The sequence below is a fragment of the Mya arenaria genome, chromosome 2 (assembly GCF_026914265.1).
Source record: "Mya arenaria isolate MELC-2E11 chromosome 2, ASM2691426v1".
NCBI classification, from domain to species: Eukaryota; Metazoa; Mollusca; class Bivalvia; order Myida; family Myidae; genus Mya; species Mya arenaria.
The window spans coordinates 10150926-10169820 of NC_069123.1; the positions used below are offsets into that span (position 1 = coordinate 10150926).

Below are 18895 nucleotides of genomic sequence, written 5' to 3' on the forward strand. Positions count from 1 at the left end.
GGCAATTAGATTATAACCTATATTTCCAGCCAATAAAAATTCGCCTATTGGCCTTGAATAAGTGCCATGCTCGGTTTTTAAGAGGTAGGTTTACCACTTAACAGCCATGATGTCATAATTTGGTTCTCCGGGGCCTGTTGAAAACAGATTATTATCGAAGACAATCAGAACATGTTAAGTAAAATCTTGATGACTAAGAAAGGATGACTTTCCTTGCTTCGCCCTTCTTAATCATTTTGTATATGTTAAATGTACCTAACTATTTTGCAGTCATCTCTTGTGCTTAAGTTTTATTGTTTAAGACCATTCACATTAGGGTTTTAGCCAGGATTTAAAAAGGACAGGGCGCTGCAGAAAAGGGACAGGGTGCTAAGGTTAAAAAGGGCTCAATGAATCGGGCTATGAAGAGGGGTACCCATGCTGGTCTTGAGGGCAAAAGGGTGATCCTGAAAAAGGGACAGGATGCAGCACCCTTCCGCTACCCTTAAGCTAACACCCTTATACACTCAATATATGAAATATGATTTTAAGATCTAGAAAGAATCATTCGTTATTACTTCAAAAATCATGTTTTCAAGTACTGCACAGTTTTTTAAGGCCCCCTTATCATAAGTGGGAGATGATAATCACATCTTGTAATATTCGCGAACAGAAGCCACTAAACAGGAAACAGTAGTTGTTTGTGGGGAAAGTGTAAAGTGTTAAATGAATGAGCCATATTCGCCATTCAGTCTGTATTAAAGTCTGTCTCAAATAATGTAAGGGATGTCGTATTAGAATAAGTTTTGATCTGACATAACATGTTTGACAACAATCTGTTTACTTATTTGACCAAGTTGACATTTAAAAGCATTTATGATATGTGATCAGCTATCTATGTGTCTGTTTAATTTAAGTATTTTTCATATCAGCTCAGAGCGGCCATTTAAGGAAGTTTGGAAAAATATTACGGCCTAGAAGCGGGATTAAACTTCCAAAATTGATTCCTTGGAAGTCCAAAAACTTCCTTCATTTTTGAAAAAACAACACTTTTTAAGTTGAAGGCTTGGAAGTTCAAAATATCAAAACCCTGGTATAAATGTTACTTTTGTTGTCTCTTTTTAGATTAGTTTGAAGTCAAATGAATTATTATTAGATAAATTTGTTAAGTAAGCAAGTTTTAGTTGCGAATAATTTGATTTTAAACATTATAGTTGTAAAAAGGGGGAACAATTTGTAACTTGTTTGAGGGACTTAAATTTTCCATATTTCAGTAAAAAAAACTTCCAATATTGATTGTTGGGAAGTTGATTCTTCCAGCTCCAAATTCTTAATGGAAACCCTGTCAGCTTGTCTATCTTTAAAAAAAAAGTATTTAAGGTTCTGTCATAGTCTTGGTGTTGTTGTTGTCATAGTCTGGGTGTTGTTGTTGTCGTAGTCTTGGTGTTGTTGATGTCGTAGTCTTGGTGTTGTTGTTGTCATAGTCTTGGTGTTGTTGTTGTCATAGTCTTGGTGTTGTTGTCATCGTAGTTGGCACTGTTTGGCAAAAACTTTAACGTTTGGCCATAACTTAATAAGCGTTCAAGATATAGGAATGAAATTTGGTACACCCGAGATAAAACATGCGTATCAAGACCCGTACCTCTTGCTTTAGTAATTGCTGAGTCTTGCACTTTTTAACCATCTGTATTACTCCTGTTTTAAAACATTTTCCAAGATTTCATGAAAGAAATGCTTTAGGTGCAAAGCAATATATGTCATAAAAACTATATGTCAAAGCTATATATGTCATGTGTACTTAAATATATCCAATATCTTTGATATTTGTTTTATTCCGTTCCAAATGAGGTCAATTTCTTTGTTCTTGAATTTTTACAGCTATGTTTTCATTGGTCACTATTGTCAAGTGTCTAATTTGCATATGAGTCTGACATATTTTTCATTGGCTCGTAAACACTTGAGTAAGAAGTTGAGTGTCCTAAGGGACCGCTCCTCAAGTTGAATTTAAGTGAGACCACATCATAATTTGTTCGTTTTTAGTGTCGGTGGCAAGATAAATCATACCACTTTTAAACTCGTTGCTTATAATTTGTGCATAGACATTTCTCTTTAAGTTTCATTTTTAAATTGATATTTTTTTAATATGTATACTTGGAAGAGTTTACTTTCAGTTTTTCTGAAGCTAAAATTTTAAAAAAATTTATGAAGGAAGAAATGAATACCCAAAGTGTAAATTATGGCCTTGGACGATATATAAAGTAAGATTAAGCTCTTGACAGATTTTACGTTAGATTAACTTAAAATCTTATGTTGAATACAAAATACATTAAGAGTTATTGAGTTGTGGTACTCCAACTTCTCAATTTTTGACAACTTAATAACGAGTTCAAGTGCTTGCTATCAGCAGTTATCAGCTTTTGAAAAACAGTGTATAACACTACTTATGAATGATAGATTTTGAAACTTGAAATTAGTAAAAAACAGAGGAAATCTGCTCTTGAATTAAGATGCAGTTAATTGGGAGATGTCCAACTGATAATTCAAGATAAAACTGGATAAAAATCAAAAGCTTGTTATAACAAAATTGTATTACATGAATATTAAAGGGACTTGATCAAAAACATTAATGATTTGTTTAAAACTTTGATAAAATGGGTTATTTAACTTACTTTAAAGAATAAATTCAAAACAGCAGCTCGCAGAACGTCCTTTGAACAGAATTTTGTAAATCAAGGCTAAGATTGATTCAATTTTCAGTAGCGTTACTAACTTTTTTGGCAAAAAAAAGAATGTTTTATTTTTTAAATAAATATTAACATAAGGGCTCTATTTAATACTTTTGAAGATGTTTTATCAAAGAATGAAGCATTTTAGCCACATTTCACACAAAATTAGTTCGTTTGATATCTGACCCTGAAAAACATGAACTAGTCCCTTTAAGGATAGAAAAACGCTTAATGTATTTTGCCTTGCTTTTTAATACTTGGCTATGTTTCTTCATTGATTGATCACAAATTTGCCAACTCAAATATTTTGTTTCTTAGTGATAAGGAACTACCAAAACAAACATCTTAAAGCTGCACTCGTACAGATTGACTGTTATCACTGGCAGCAGCTTTGGGTACTTTTGTTAAGTTTTATAGCAAACATAACACTATAGTTTATTCCTCCTGCAGAGACAAGTTTGACATGGTGAGCGAAAAGGAGTGTCGGAAATCCCAGCTGAACTCCGTCGGCCATAACAACAGTCGGGACTCCGCCATCGATGCTGATCTACAGGAGTTTGAGACAGAAACTCTCGATATTGAACTGGTAATTGGCGCAGGAATTATAACCATTGTAAATGTAGAAATAAGAATTCTGGCACATTTTATACACGTTGCAATCTGAAATGCTTTTCTCATAGCTTAGAGAATTGCAAATTTTTTTGTAAAACCCCATTTTTGTCGCCTTTCCTCATTCACTTTCACTCCGCCTTAATCTTTGTCCAGTCAGACAGATTGTACAATTAAGTCATTGATGTTAGGCTTGTCTGTTTTTTTTAAAGAAAATAGGTGTAGGTATTTTCATAGCCTTGGTGTTGTTGGCGGTGTGCAATAACTTTAACCTTGGTGATTTAACTCTTAAACTCTTCAAGATATTAAAACTTAGTAAACATGTTGGCCAGAGACATTACACACATGTACAGCACAGCCTCTAACTCTGGCTTTAATATTTGTAGAGTGAAGCCCCCTTTTTTGATTAAAAAATACACAGACAGATTGGTCAAGGACTGATTTAGGTCTTAAAGATTTTATAGACCTGTCTGCCTGATAAATTTACATTGCATTTAACATTATACTTCATACCATATTCACATTGCATTTCATGCATTTAACATTATACTTCATACCATATTCACATTGCATTTAATGTAATACTTTATGTCATTTTAACAACAGTAGAAAAAATAGCCTTTGTTCATAACAGCTGGTGAACCATAACAATTACTCATGATTTCAAATTTCTCTCACAGACTGGCCTGAACAAGGATGACCTTGGTTTTGAGCTGGTCGGAGGCAAGGATGATCCCCAGTACCCCAACGACACGTCAATCTTCGTCAGCCACGTCACCAAGGGCAGTCCTGCAGACGGGAAACTCAGGTAGATCCATGGCTTTCATACTGGCCCATATTTCTCAAAAATTCTTAGCATAACTTATTTAAGCATCGTATTTCATTTAGCAAAAATACTTACTAAAATATGATTTTATAAAACAAAAAGTAGTTAATCTTATTTATTTCGATTATTTTTGCCTTTAAAATCCTCAAAACTCTTTAAAAAGAGAATATTTCACATTTTATACCCAATTCCCCAATCAAATAGTGCTGAGCTTGATCCTGTCATAACAGACTTAACTGTTTTGAGAAATTGAGGCGGTTATCCACTGGTGTTCATTTTTAGGTTTGTTAAAAACTATGCAAAAAAAACAGGACAACTATTACTGTGCAATTATTGACCATACAGTTTCTCCTGGTATAATGTCAAAATGTGCCAATCAGAGATTGCAGAAATAGGTGCATTGTTTGTTTCTGTTAAACTATTTAATAAGTATAGTATTCCTTTAAATAAGCACAGAGTAAATATGAACAATTTTATTTATTTGTTTCCATGAAAATTTAAGCTCTGCAAACTTAAAAGTGCTTTTAGGATACTCAAATAAATAGTATTCCTTTCAAAACAGTACAATGGAATTATGAACTCAAAGCCTTCAATATTATATAACTTTCTGTGAAAATTAAAACTCTGCAATTTTAACGGTAATTTAAGAATAATTAAACGGTAATTTAAGAATAATTAAATACATATGGTATTCTTTTAAAACAGTACAATTTAATTATGAACTCAAAGCGCTTGATACTTTATAACTTTTCGTAAAACTAAAATCCTACAAATTTAAGAGTGCTTTTAGTATAGTGACATAAATATGGTATTCTTTTAAACAGTAAAATGTAATTACGAACGCAAAGCCCTCAATTTTATAATTTTCCGTGAAAATTAAAACCCTGCAAATTTTAGAACGCTTTTAGAATAATCAAATGAATATGGTATTCTTTCAAACAGTAAAATGTAATTACGAACGCAAAGACCTCGATATTATAACTTTCTGTGAAAATTAAAACCCTGCAAATTTTAGAACGCTTTTCGAATAATCAAATGAATATGGTATTCTTTTTTAACAGTACAATGCAATTATGAACTCGAAGATTTCAATACTTATTTCTGCTTTACATTGAAGCTCCTTAAAAGTGCTTTTGTTTTCAGTAAAGCTTGTATTAATTAGTTGAACTTGATGAACATAGATTTTGTTTCAAGCAAATTTTTCCTTCTTTATTCTTTTTTTTTTTCTTTAATAATGAAATGACTCGAGTGGCTTCTATAATAAGGCCATTCGAAGTTGATTTTGGTTTATCATCGGGTTCCAGTTTCAAAACCTAGCTACCTGTGCGATAGATAATAACAGATTCTGATCCATTTTACATTAAATGACCTTGAAAGTTGATTTCACCAATGAAATTTATATACTTGGAAATATCTTATACATTTACTGTTCCATACATACAGAAAATAAAACTATTCCCTGTACACAACATATTTCTTGACTCAGATAGCTGTTATTTTAGTTCCTCAGCCTCTAGAAAAAACATGTTAATTAAGATTTGGTTAAATGTTTTTTTATACCCAATCCTGAAAACCTTCCTGCTTGATGAGGCTAAACATGGAATTAATTTAAGGGAGGCAAATGGAACCTCAGCTCTGTTTTATCATTTGTCAGAGGCTGTTTGACAGGGATGGTCTAAGTAATTCATTGAATTATACAATTATGTGCTACTATAAACTGATGAAATATAATGCTTTTATTGGTCAATTGAATAGCTGTATGACAAAAAGTGTCGTGTAAATGGGGCATGGCCTATCGTCAATTAAAAGCTGAGTGGTTAGATCGGAATCTAAAATTGAAAAATGTTTTTTCCTCCCTCTTGGAGTAATGTTGATAACATCCTTTTAACTTTGATTGTATGGCGACATGCCATGGGAAATCACTTTCTGGATTGAATTTTAACTGTCCACAAGGCCAAAAAAAGTAATCTTTAGAAAAGCATGCGAATTTGTATGTTAACATTACATTGTTTCAGATTGACATTGATAAAAATGTGTCCCAGCCCTGTGCGTGCTGAAGTTTGATTTGGAACTGAGAGCGGGCTTATATTTAAAACAGTGAAAAATATCAAATTGATATTTTCACTGCTTGAAACAGTGAAATATCAATTTTATTTCACTGATTAATTTCTATAAACCTCTAGAAAGCATATAATAATTATTTTATTCTTTACACTTCCTTCTATGTCTATAAAGATAGTTCATACTATCAAAAGCAGCACAATTTCATCCGAGATCTTATCCATGTGATTATTTTGGAGAGGTCCACCGATTATTATGATTATTATTATTATTATTTCACATAAATTATTATTTGCTATTGTTTCACCGATATCGCGCAGTTTCTGATCCAGGGTACGTCATAACATGTATATTGTTGCTTGTGGAATTTTACTGATATTGATTTCACTCTGCTTGTGCCTCATGAAATCTGAATCTGCAAAAAAAAAAGCTCGAGTCAAATTACGACACCCCGGATCAAATTGCAGTACTAATAACCCTATCGTATTGTGTACATACATATATCCATTCCAACACTAATGCTGCCAGGCAAATAACACAATTACATGTGTCACCTTGTACAAGTAATAGCTCCACATAGGTAACATTTCAAATAATAATAAATTACATTTGTTTTTACAGAAAACAATAATTAGGATTGGTACTTAAAGCTGCACTCTCACAGATTGACAACTTTAACATTAAAAAAAATGGTTTCAGAATCAGCTTTGTTCGACATCAATGCCTGCAATTTAGTCATGTAAAATAACTAACATTTCTTAATTGTTTGAAAAACTGCCGAAAATTTATTTTTTCTTAGTAACACTTATAGACATAAAACATCAATTTTCCTACAAACTGCCATCTGATATTTTGTCATCAGTCTTATATCGCTGGTTTCTCACATTAATACAAAAAATTGCTCATTCCAAGCCAAAAAATAAAAAAAAGCTGTCAACACGGTCAATATATGTGAGAGTGCAGCTTTTAAAATACATGTCAGTCAGAAGGTGACAGTATCTTCAACATCATTTTTTTGGGGAAGCCTTAGATCCAAATTCATCAAAATTGATAATATATTGCAGGAAATAATCATAGATATAAATTGAAATATTGCAATGTTTTAATAATTTAACAGTAAATGTCCATTGCATAAAATGGAATTGATTAATAACAAGTATTTTTAGATATGAATCTGACAGTGAAATTGAATATATTTGAATATCAAAGATACTTGTCTGATATCCATAATTAAAACTATATGCTTTACATCATAAATATATCAAGATTATAATCCTGTTTCTATATTTAACCTAAATGTTTTGATATCTAGTAAAACTAAAATAAACTTAATTCATCTCGGGAAGAATTTTTAAGATTTCTGAAATTGAATTAAGTTGGCAGGTATGTATTTTCAAGAATGCTAAAAATCAGATGGAAAAAAGGAATTCAACTCAGATGCCTGTTTCAGTTTTATCAAGAAAGTAAGAAAAGTTGATCGGCTTTAACAAATACAGTTATAAACGTAACCCTTCAATCAGTCAGATACAGGGATTGAAAATAAACATCATAAATTATAGATATACTAAAAAGTGTTAGGAACATAAGTTATCAATCCCATTGTTTGAAACCTTATTCATGAAATCCCCTGTTATAAACGTTATTCATGAATCCCCCTGTTAGAAACCTTATTCATGAATCCCCCTGTTAGAAACCTTATTCATGAATCCCCCTGTTAGAAACCTTACTCATGAATCCCCCTGTTAGAAACCTTACTCATGAATCCCCATTTGAAAATTTATTCATGAATATCCCAGTTAGAAACTCTATTCACGAAACCCCCTATTAGAAACATTATTCATGAATACCCCTGTTAGAAACATTATTCATGAATACCCGTGTTAGAAACATTATTCATGAATACCCGTGTTAGAAACATTATTCATGAATCCCCGTGTTAGAAACATTATTCATGAATCCCCGTGTTAGAAACATTATTCATGAATACCCGTGTTAGAAACATTATTCATGAATCCCCCTGTTAGAAACATTATTCATGAATACCCGTGTTAGAAACATTATTCATGAATCCCCCTGTTAGAAACATTATTCATGAATCCCCGTGTTAGAAACATTATTCATGAATCCCCGTGTTAGAAACATTATTCATGAATCCCCGTGTTAGAAACATTATTCATGAATCCCCCTGTTAGAAACATTATTCATGAATCCCCGTGTTAGAAACATTATTCATGAATCCCCGTGTTAGAAACATTATTCATGAATCCCCATGTTAGAAACATTATTCATGAATCCCCCTGTTAGAAACATTATTCATGAATCCCCCTGTTAGAAACATTATTCATGAATCCCCCTGTTAGAAACATTATTCATGAATCCCCCTGTTAGAAACATTATTCATGAATCCCCCTGTTAGAAACATTATTCATGAATCCCCCTGTTAGAAACATTATTCATGAATCCCCCTGTTAGAAACATTATTCATGAAACCCCCTGTTAGAAACGTTATTCATTCACATGGCTGGGCCGGGTTTCAAACCTTGGATGTCTGAAACACAAGTGCACTAGCCAGTGTGCAAACAAAGTGACCTTTATAAAACTAGTTGTAAAAAGTTTTATTTATCACCCTGAACTTGTTTTTGACTTCAGAGTGAATGACCAGATAATGCGGATCAGCAATAAAGAGGTGAGCAATGTCGAGAAGAGGTTCGCCTACAGTCTGCTCCGGAATAGATCTGGCATCGTCAACATGGTACGGAACTCTATAGTTATAAGCTCTTTAGTTAATACAAGTTAATTTGAGCTCAGTTTTGAAGAAAGCTATAAGGTGATACATACATTCTATTTTTCTTGGGAGACCTCTTCAAGAGATTTTGTTCAGAAAACAAGGGGATTTTAACTTTTGCCCAAGGGATTTTGTTTAGAAAACTAGGGGAGTTTAAAATTAGCCCAGGGGATATTGCCCAGAAAACTGGGGTATTTGACATTAGCTCAGGGGATTGTTATTTATCTATTTTTATATGAAATATCATTATTAGAGTTGTATTCTTTGTTTTTTTTCTTTTTTTTTTAAATGTATTGTTTTGTTGTTTTTTGGTGTGTTTTTTTTAAATGTATTGTTTTTACCAAAGTATACACTGTTGAATATTTAAACGTTACTATCAGACTCTCTAGCTTTTCCAGAATGATACTCAAAGAGGTCATTTGAGATTTATTTTTTATTTTAGGTTTGTTGTATGTTTGTTTCAAGTAAAAATGAAATGTACACACCACTTTTGTTTTACAGCAAGTAATGCGTAGAAGGAAGATATCTCCGTCCCGGTCTTGGCAGGCCATACAGCTGACCATTCCAGCAGGCAAAGGTACGCTGCTCTGGAAATTTTATTGGAGATAATCAACATGACACTTTTGTTGATTGTTGTGCATTGTCTTGATATTCTGTGTGTTGTATCATTTGTTTGTATTTGTCTTCATAGGAACTATTGTCTGTGATATTTTTCCAACCTTTTTGGTAAATTAAAGCAATTGTACTTATTGTGGTACATCTTTTTTGGAAGTAAGAGTGCGTCTTTAAAAGTATATCTGTGGCATTTTAGAAGTGATGCTTTCAGTATTCCAAGTGCTCCTTCATAATTACTTTAAAAGCTTATTGTTGTGTGTTCTGTATATTTCAGATATTGGAATACAGCTGGAGAATGGCCTGTATGTCACGAGGGTCAACCCAGGGTCGTACTCCGCCAAGGAGGGGCTTATTACTATTGGAGACCGCATCATCAGTGTATGTTGCAGATTTTTTAAACGATATGAATGTGAACTAATTTAGTTTGAATATATTTATTTTACAATGATTGTGAATGTAGTTATTACAACATTATGTTAATCACTCTCGTTGAAACAATTCGATGCTAGAGTGTGGTCTTGTTTTATGGAGGAAACTGGAGTACCCTGAGGAAACCCACTTATCCGCTTTTGTGACAACTAACCAAACCCACATGGGCCCACGCTGGGAATCGAACCCGGATGGCCTAGGTGAGAACCGAGTGTGCTAACCACTGCGCAAACCGGAAAACCTGCAAAGTTGAAGATAATTGCAAGATATTGCCATGTTCAAATAAAAAAAAAATATATAAATAGAATGATACAGTTTTGGTTTACAATTGCAAATAAATTAAAATTCTTGCCACGGTATTAATGAAGAAAGTGTCAAAGTGTATCCTTAAGCAATAATATAAGATTAAGGATCTTAATGAACTCATAGCTGTCTTCATGAATAATTTAGATTTCGACAATCTTTTCACTGTGTAACAAAATGGTATAATATTTTTAGCCACTCCCTTTCGCAATCCCGGTGGCCATAACTCAAACACAGTCCAAAGTATGAAGCTGGTTATATAAAAAGTCATGTTACCAGAAAAATATTGACTTGTATAGCAAATCCCATCACTCAGGCTTATATACTTATTGAGTTATATTTGATTTTTTCTTTCTTTGCAGGTAAATGGAAGAAGTGTTGAAAACATGTCACCTGACGACCTTCAGAAGATATTGTACCAGTATGGAGGGGACACCATCGTATTGGACATCGCTCGTCAGACCACGCCCCTATCCTCAGCAGGCTCCTCTCCCCTGCCCCTGACAGCCAATATGCAGGACCCGCTTCTGGTATCGCCGCTGAAGAATGAGGGTTTGAAACCGTGGGAATCAGCGAGCGAGAGTAGCAAAGGAAGCATGAAAAATATTAAGAGTAGTGGATCTCAGACAGACAGTTTGGATAGTCCCGTTGTTCCGAGGCGAAAAAAGGATAAGAAGGGCAGTGATAAGGATATTGACCATAAAACGAGGCATAGTGTTCATATATTTGATAGGGCAATTGAAGCTGTGGATAAATTCTTTGGGCCGAGAAATAAGTCCACAGAGAGGATGGATTCCGAGAAGGGAATGTTGAGCTTACCCGTAGGTCGTCCGAGAACTATGATTGAGGATAGAGATACGGAAGACATTGCGCAGTTTGCATTTCCTACCCATCATCGTGAAAATTCCAATTCGTCCAATACAAACCGGAGTAGCGGACGTCAAAAGCAGGAAAGGCCGGAAAACCTGGACCCAGAAATGAGTGGGACAGGGACTTGGCCGAAAATGAGAAACATTAACACAGTTAATACTGTGAATGGAACTGTTATTCAGACCCAGAAAAACCACCATAAACGCCCAACCATTGATGCTGTGATAAGCCATTCAGAGGACCAAGGTGTAGGAATTCCCACTGCAAGAGTACCTCCTTTGCCCCCACAGAGGAGTAACTCATCATTTTCAGCCGTTCGTCATACCCCACAGAACTCTGATTCCACGATAACTTTCAGCTCGCCACCTTCACCATCTCTTTCACCGCAGCCGAGCAACGCTAGCTCAAGTTCATACTTTAATAAGTCTCCGGCTCTGACCCCCAGACATTCTTACAGTCAGGAGTCCCAGGACGCCACAAGTCTGACTAGTCACAGTGGGTACCAAATGGGTACCGGTAGTCAACCTAGCTATCTAGTCCAAAGGGGAAAAATCAACCCCAAGAGCCCACCGCGAATGCCCCCAATTCACAGTCAAGTCGCCACAAATCAGTATAATTTAAAACCATCCAATGGACAGCCACTGGCAAGGCGACGCCCAACCAGTGGACCATCACACGATCAGAGAAATTCCAGCTCGAATGTGCAACTTTTGTACCCATCTAGTCAAGGGCAAGCCCCACCCAACTACTTTGTAGGCAGCCGCAACACGACGCCGGAGCCCCTCAGTCGGCCAATAGAATTCATTGATCGACCTCCAGGAGGCAGACACTACCCAATACCCAGTCCGGGCTCCCACAGGTATGAAAATATAATGTTATTTTAACTCGCACAATCTGTTCAAGAAAAAAATAAATAACAAAACATGTTTCTATGATTCTGATAAAATATATAAAAATTTTTTATATGAAATGTTTATTTAAAAAGAAATATAAAAAATGTGCAAAAAATTATAAAAAAACACTACATAAGTTTTTAACACTAATGAGTACAAGAGACTACTGAAGTTAAAACTGATATTACTGAAAGTACTGAAGTATGCATATTGACTTTAAATTGAAGCACCTGATGAACAAATGCGTTTATCCTTTCATTTCGTCATTGACAATGATATTAAATTTTTCTGCCTAGTGACCTCCATATAATGTTGGAACCATTTAAGCGGGTTATGCCTGGTGATTATAAAAGAAAATTGTCAAAAACGTACTTAAAATTGACGTTGTTGTGTACAACACACGCATCTTTTGCAGTTTTTGCGCATTTTTCCAATTCAAAATTTACTCGGGTTGTCTACCACATAAATCCATAAAAGTTTTGAAATAGAGTCAGTATATTTATCTGTACTCATAAACTTATACAATTTAAACTGGGAAACCATTTTAAAACTTGGAAACACAGATAAGACAGCAACATGATTGTTGTGTTTATTATCTTAAGCCTCCTACTAGCTTTGCCAATTCTAAGCTTGTTTGAAAAAATAATGTATTTGCTGATTTTGGGACCATCTGGTGTCTTGTCCCTTTAATTTGTAAGAAAATTACCAAACAGACAACTTCAATCCAATAATTGCAGATTGTATGTCTGTTCTTTTTTTTCACCGAAATGGTGCAGGAAATTATTTATTTAGTTAATTTTCACTGCCATAAAAGTTAGAATATGTAAACTGTCATATTCTATCTCAATACATAGAAACCTTTCAAATGATACCGAAATAATACAAGGTTACCAGGCCCAAATTTCTTAAAACTTCTTAAGTCCCTTATAACAGGATTAAGCTAAGCTAACTATTTTTGTTTTTCCATAATATGCGTTTTATTTACTTCTTAAAAAAGTTTTAGACGTTAGATAGGAATTACCTGTATGATAATCACAAAAAACCAATTTTCATTTATCAAAATCCATTTTAAGTATGTATTTTGGCTAATTAAATTGAGTCACTCAAGCCTGTTAAGCTTATGAAGTTGCGCGAAATTGTGACCATGTAATATTCTCATTTCTGTTCATAAGATTCCTGACATAAAATGAAATAGCTTATCATTTTGCTGATGTGTTTTGGTACTTCACTTTAAAAGTTTTCTTATATCGTTTACAGCAGTAGTTCATTGCCAACTGCGTCCCAACCAGTGTTGTCACGTCAGCACGACGTCCATCAGGCAACAAAGACCGTCTTACCTTACCCCGCCCACGCCACTCCGACTCCTCGCAATGCATTCCTTCCTGAGAACCTGACCGAACTCGACGATTTGCCGGCCTACCCTTGCGGGATGTCGGATGTCAGCTCCCCGAGCCCGTCGATTGTGTCAGAGAGCCGGTTCACGCCCACCCACGTTGACGGACACTATATTTATTCATACCACAACAGAATGCATATTCCATCAATACAAAGTGCGACTGCAACAGACACATCAGGATCTGTTGAAATAGGTATTGATATCTGCTTAAAGGGACTTGCTTATGTTTTTGGACCAAATATTAGTTCTCCCGATAATGCATCTAAAAACACTATTTTTATTAATATTTTACTCTGTAACATTGAAATTTCAGAAACCAATAAAATTTGAGTATAAAGAAATATTTTGGTTTTAGTGGGATGTGAACCCACGCGGATCAAGTCAAGAAAAAAACACAAACCAACACCTTAACTTAATGGATCTATCATAAAACTAGTTTATTTCATGATAGGATTATTTAAGAATTATTTCATTTGGCTTTTTCCACAGTAAATATGATTACTTTCTGATTTCAGTGTCAGACATAGACAGCCCAATTTCACCATTCCCAGAAATCAGCATTAGCAAGATGCTGCCCTCATACTCGCCTCATGCAGAGCTGGGGCATGGGCGCAAACAGTGAGTTATTTACCATCTGCTTTGAATATTCAACATTCCCTATTTATCCTATTTTTAGGTATAGATGCAAAAAGAAAGGTTTTTCATAGCCTTGATGTCATTGGCTTTGTGTAAAAACTTGAGGGTGAGAGTAGTCTAGTAATGGAAGTGTCCAGCTCTCACCCATTAGGTCGATGGTTCAAGCCATGACAGGGGAATGTTCTCTTGCTCTCTCAAGATAGGCACCAGGAGCCAGTTGTATACAACTTGGATAAGTTATCCACTGGTTATTTTCAGTCTAGGTTGCACATTCAAATGATATGATTGGTTAGTAGTAATTATTGGATATATATTGACCAATCAGTAAACAATTTGGCTAACTGACAAAACCAAATTATATACAGTTTTATACATTTGAATGCAGTACCGTTTTTGACCCAGAAAGGTACCCACTTTACATTGGAGTAAAAATGTATAAGTATAATAGATTGGGCCATAAATTCCTAAATGTTAAGGATATTGAGAAGAACTTTAAGTACAATGACCATCGGCATAAGATTATCGCAGTGATCGAAATTAGACTTTTGGATGAACAAGCCCGAATTTTTATATTAATGTTTTGCAGCAATTTTTTTAACAAGCCCGACTTTATTAGCAAGCCGGGCAAGCATATTGCCAGTGCAGGGCTTGCGGGCTTGTGTTAATTTTGACCACTGTTATCATGTCCCATAACTTTAGCAAAATTATTTCTTGACTTTTGCCGACTGATTGACTGAGGAACATGTTCGCGATTCTCTTGTAAAAGAAATCATTCCTGACTTGCCTTTACCGTTCATTCAAGGAAAAAACTTGAACCAAAGAGTAAATTGTGCTGTTGATGCAACTAGCACAATATTTCTTGACTTTTGCCCTTGATTGACTGAGAAAGGTGGACAAAATTAATGTTTGGTATGCTCTTGTAAGAAATTCCCAATCATGACTTTCCTTTTCCTTTTCAATTATGGGAAATAATATTGCCCTGTAATTACAGTTAAAAATGTATTGGTATTTGTATTGGTAATGTAATGGTATGTCTGTCATTCTTACACTGTGAATTTTACTACTAGACCAAAGCCTGGTGAGACGAGAAAGATCAGTATTGAGAAGACTTCTAAGCCCGTGGGCTTCCAGATCGAGATGGGACCAGTGAGTGGGGGGATCTTTGTGAGCTCTGTTAACGAGAACAGCCTCGCCGCGCAGGCCGGACTGGTCATCGGGGACCAACTATTGGAGGTAAAATAGATCATTGATAGATCAGAATTTATAAGACAACATTCATATTCTTAATGTAAATTGTTTAAATTGATTTTAATCAAAGATCAATATACAGTCAAAACTCACTATATTGAAGTTATTAAGGCCTCTTAAAGCTGCACTCTCACAGACATACCATTTTTACAACTTTTTTATTTTTTGTCTTGGAAAGAGCATATTTTTGCGTAAATATCTGTAAACTAATGATATAAGATTGCTGACAAGAAATCAGATCGTAGATTTTTTTCCGTTCAAAAATTAATGTTTTATGGCTTAAACCGTTACTAACGGTTTAAGAAAAATGCATAAAACATCAATTTTTGAACTGAAATATAAAAATCTGCGATCTAATTTTTTGTCAGCAGTCTTATATAAATGATTTCTATGGAATTTCGCAAACATTGGCTAGTTGCAAGACAAAAAAAAAAAAAGTTGTCAAAACATTCAATCTGTGAGAGTGCAGCTTTAAGATACTTAGAGATAACAAACATCCGATATAACCATAATATATATGAGTGTATAATTAAACCAAGAAAATCAAACTTAACAGAGAAAATCAAAAAGTTTGCCAAAACCAGAATATCGAGATACCAGAATTCAACATCACAAGTTTGGACTGTATTTATTTCTTACCAAGCCGAACAGGCTGTTCACTTGTGAGATAAAGATGCGATTGAATTTAAGCCTTTGAATCCAAGCCTAGTTGGGTGTGAAAGCAAAATAGAATAAATATGTGGATATGAAGACTGCTATACTGATAAGCATTGTTTTCTGTTTTCCAGATCTGTGCCATCAACATGCGTAACGCAACGTACGACCTGGCCGCTCGCGTCCTGCAGCAGTGTGGGAACAACCTTACCATGCTCGTACAGTATAACCCAGAAAGTGAGTTTCACAGCACTAGCATACTTAATTATGAAATATTACACATCACTGAGGGTCATATGACATTATAAGGACCAGCCAGTCAGCCACCGAAAGTGTCACCTTCGGGGGCTGACTGGCCGGTCCTTATAATGTCATATGGCCGATGTGGTGTGTAAATATTTCTTATATTATACCAAACATTTTGTATTACCATTCATTATTTTTAAAGCGCTTTCGATGTGTTTTACTGAACAAAGCTAATAATGTTTACTTGCGACAAATTTTCGCCTTTGTGAAAAAAGCAAGCTGCACTTACCAGTTGTATGACGTCACCGGTCCATATTACATTTTTTGGCGAGGTCTGGACCGGCCAAAAATATGATATGGACCGCTGACATCATAAAACTGTGTTTTTATAAGAATACAGTGATATACGGAACGATCGTCCTTTATATACACAAAGAAGGGACACATTTATGTAAGGTATAACATTACTGTATACTTCCCTATAAATCCTGGAGCTTTATACAAAAGCAGCTTAATAAATTTTATAATACTCAATCTTAAGTGGTATTATTAGATGGTGCATTTCTATGAGAAAGTCTTTAAATTATCATTATCAAATGTATCATTTAAAAAAAAATCCAAAAAATATCTGTATTTGTTTTACAAGCATGTGTTTACCATAATTTTTTCTCCATTACGATAAAAACATAAAAAAATGTCAAATTTAAGGAAAAGGTAAAAACTCGACTTAATGCTTCTGTAAGATAGCCCCTGGTGCCCTACAAGATGTCAAGGATTAAATCATATGTTTTTCAAGGGTTTTCTATGACCTGAACAATTCTTATCCCGGCTCAAAAGTAAGACATAATAAACCTGATGGTCGTATAGGAGAGAAATCCTAATATTAGCTCTAAGCTATCTCTTCAATCCTTTTTTCCTGCATACTTGTAATATGCTGACATTAACATCATAAGAATAATTACTGTTTAAACTAAACCTGATTTTCACTGTTTTATCTTTTTCCCACCCAGAGTACAATGACAACAACAGTTCATCTGGCCACAGCACACCCGACCAGTCCCCACAAACATCGCCCAAGATAAAGCAGACGGGCAGCCAGCGTGTTCCCAGCTTTAATCACACTCGACCCCCTGCACGGGTAGCCTCTCACAAGTAAGTCACTGTTGTAAAATAAGGTTATCTTATTCATTTCATTAAGTGTTAACTGGACCCAAAAAAAATTATGTTGAATAACATTGACTTACTATTATTGACTTTGTGAGTTCAAAGTCTTTCAGCAATCCTGTTTTATTCTATGAAGTAAATAAACAATGATCAGAATGTATTATCCTCTATAATTTTCACGTAATGATATATGATCCTTAAAATGTTCCATAGTGATTGCCAAAATTCATTCTTGAAAATTGTCCTGTCAGTTACTCATTCAACTGCCCCTGAAATGCATTTTATGGAAGAGATTTAGTCCCTGGAAGTAGAAAAGTTAGATTTCAAATGCCATGCTTAAATATTGGCTTGTTTGGGTGAAACCAGTGTTCCTTCTAACTCCTTTGTTTAACTACAAATAATTATGCAAGAAACATTGGCTTCACTCAAACAATCCAAAATTGAAGCATTGCATTTGAAATATAACTTTTTTGCTTCCGGGGACTAAATCTTAGGGTTGAAGTGTATTCAGGGGCTGATTAATGAGTTATCAGATAGGACAATTCCTTTAAGATCTCATTAAATGTCAACATTTATTCAGAAGTGAAGTGACGACCCTCATAACTAATGCCCACATTCATTCTCTCCTATAATAGCTCTGGAGGAAAGTACGACAATCCCCGTAAGATCTCATTCAAGAAGCCTAACCCGAGTGCAAGCCTGGGGATCTCTCTGACGGGTGGGAACGCGACAGGAATCTTCATACAGAACGTAGAAGAGAACAGCCCCGCTCACATTCAGAACATCCATACAGGGGACCAAATATTGGAGGTGAGTGTAATACAGATGAAAATAAAAAGGTTTGTGAAGCAATACTTGTATTTTTACTTACATAAAGTAGCAACTTTTGAAGTAAAAGTTTCACTTTGTGTTGTTTGCAGAATCTCCCTTTTTTATTTGAACCAGTAGGACCACAGACTCCCAAATAAACATTTCCGTCATGGTTTTAAATCGTCATCAATGTTCACCTTGCTCAAGCATACTCATATATCTATATGATGTAGATCATAAGTTTTCTTTTTGTTCTGGGTATTGTCTACAAGCGTAGAAGATGGATTTTGATATCTAAAATATTTGATTGCTAAATGTTATGTTTGTGTTTTCAGTACAATGGTATAGACTTCACCCGGGCCACTGCAGAGCAGGCATTCCGACACCTTAACGAGCCATGCTCCTCTGTTAGATTTAAACTACGCTACCATCCATCGTGTGAGTAGAACTTAACTACGTCCCCTGCATAGCATTGTAGACATATGAAGGTCATGTTGTTTGGTGGTTTTTGCAGCGTTACACTTTTTAAAGTTCACTCACTAATTGGAGCAATTCCCATTGTATCTTACCAAACTTGGTCACAATGTTTTTTGGCGTTACATCTTATTCAATTTTTCTGAGCTTTAAAACTGATACTTTTTGCAA

At 34.8% G+C, this 18895-nt stretch overlaps 1 protein-coding gene across 5 annotated transcripts in view; it reads left to right on the plus strand.

Moving 5' to 3' along the window:
- The window catches only part of LOC128208949 (disks large homolog 5-like), a 78722-nt gene that overhangs the window by 51895 nt on the left and 7932 nt on the right, over positions 1–18895 (plus strand). For 4 of the 5 annotated variants that reach the window (XM_052912689.1, XM_052912708.1, XM_052912716.1 and 1 more), the window contains 13 exons: positions 3156–3291; positions 3995–4122; positions 8851–8953; positions 9488–9563; positions 9876–9979; positions 10696–12062; positions 13354–13685; positions 14008–14110; positions 15196–15361; positions 16165–16267; positions 17287–17428; positions 18076–18250; positions 18586–18688. In XM_052912689.1, coding sequence (XP_052768649.1) covers positions 3156–3291; positions 3995–4122; positions 8851–8953; positions 9488–9563; positions 9876–9979; positions 10696–12062; positions 13354–13685; positions 14008–14110; positions 15196–15361; positions 16165–16267; positions 17287–17428; positions 18076–18250; positions 18586–18688 — 3038 coding nt within the window. The remainder of the gene's footprint in view (positions 1–3155; positions 3292–3994; positions 4123–8850; positions 8954–9487; positions 9564–9875; positions 9980–10695; positions 12063–13353; positions 13686–14007; positions 14111–15195; positions 15362–16164; positions 16268–17286; positions 17429–18075; positions 18251–18585; positions 18689–18895) is intronic. The other variant, XM_052912698.1, reaches the window with a different exon arrangement.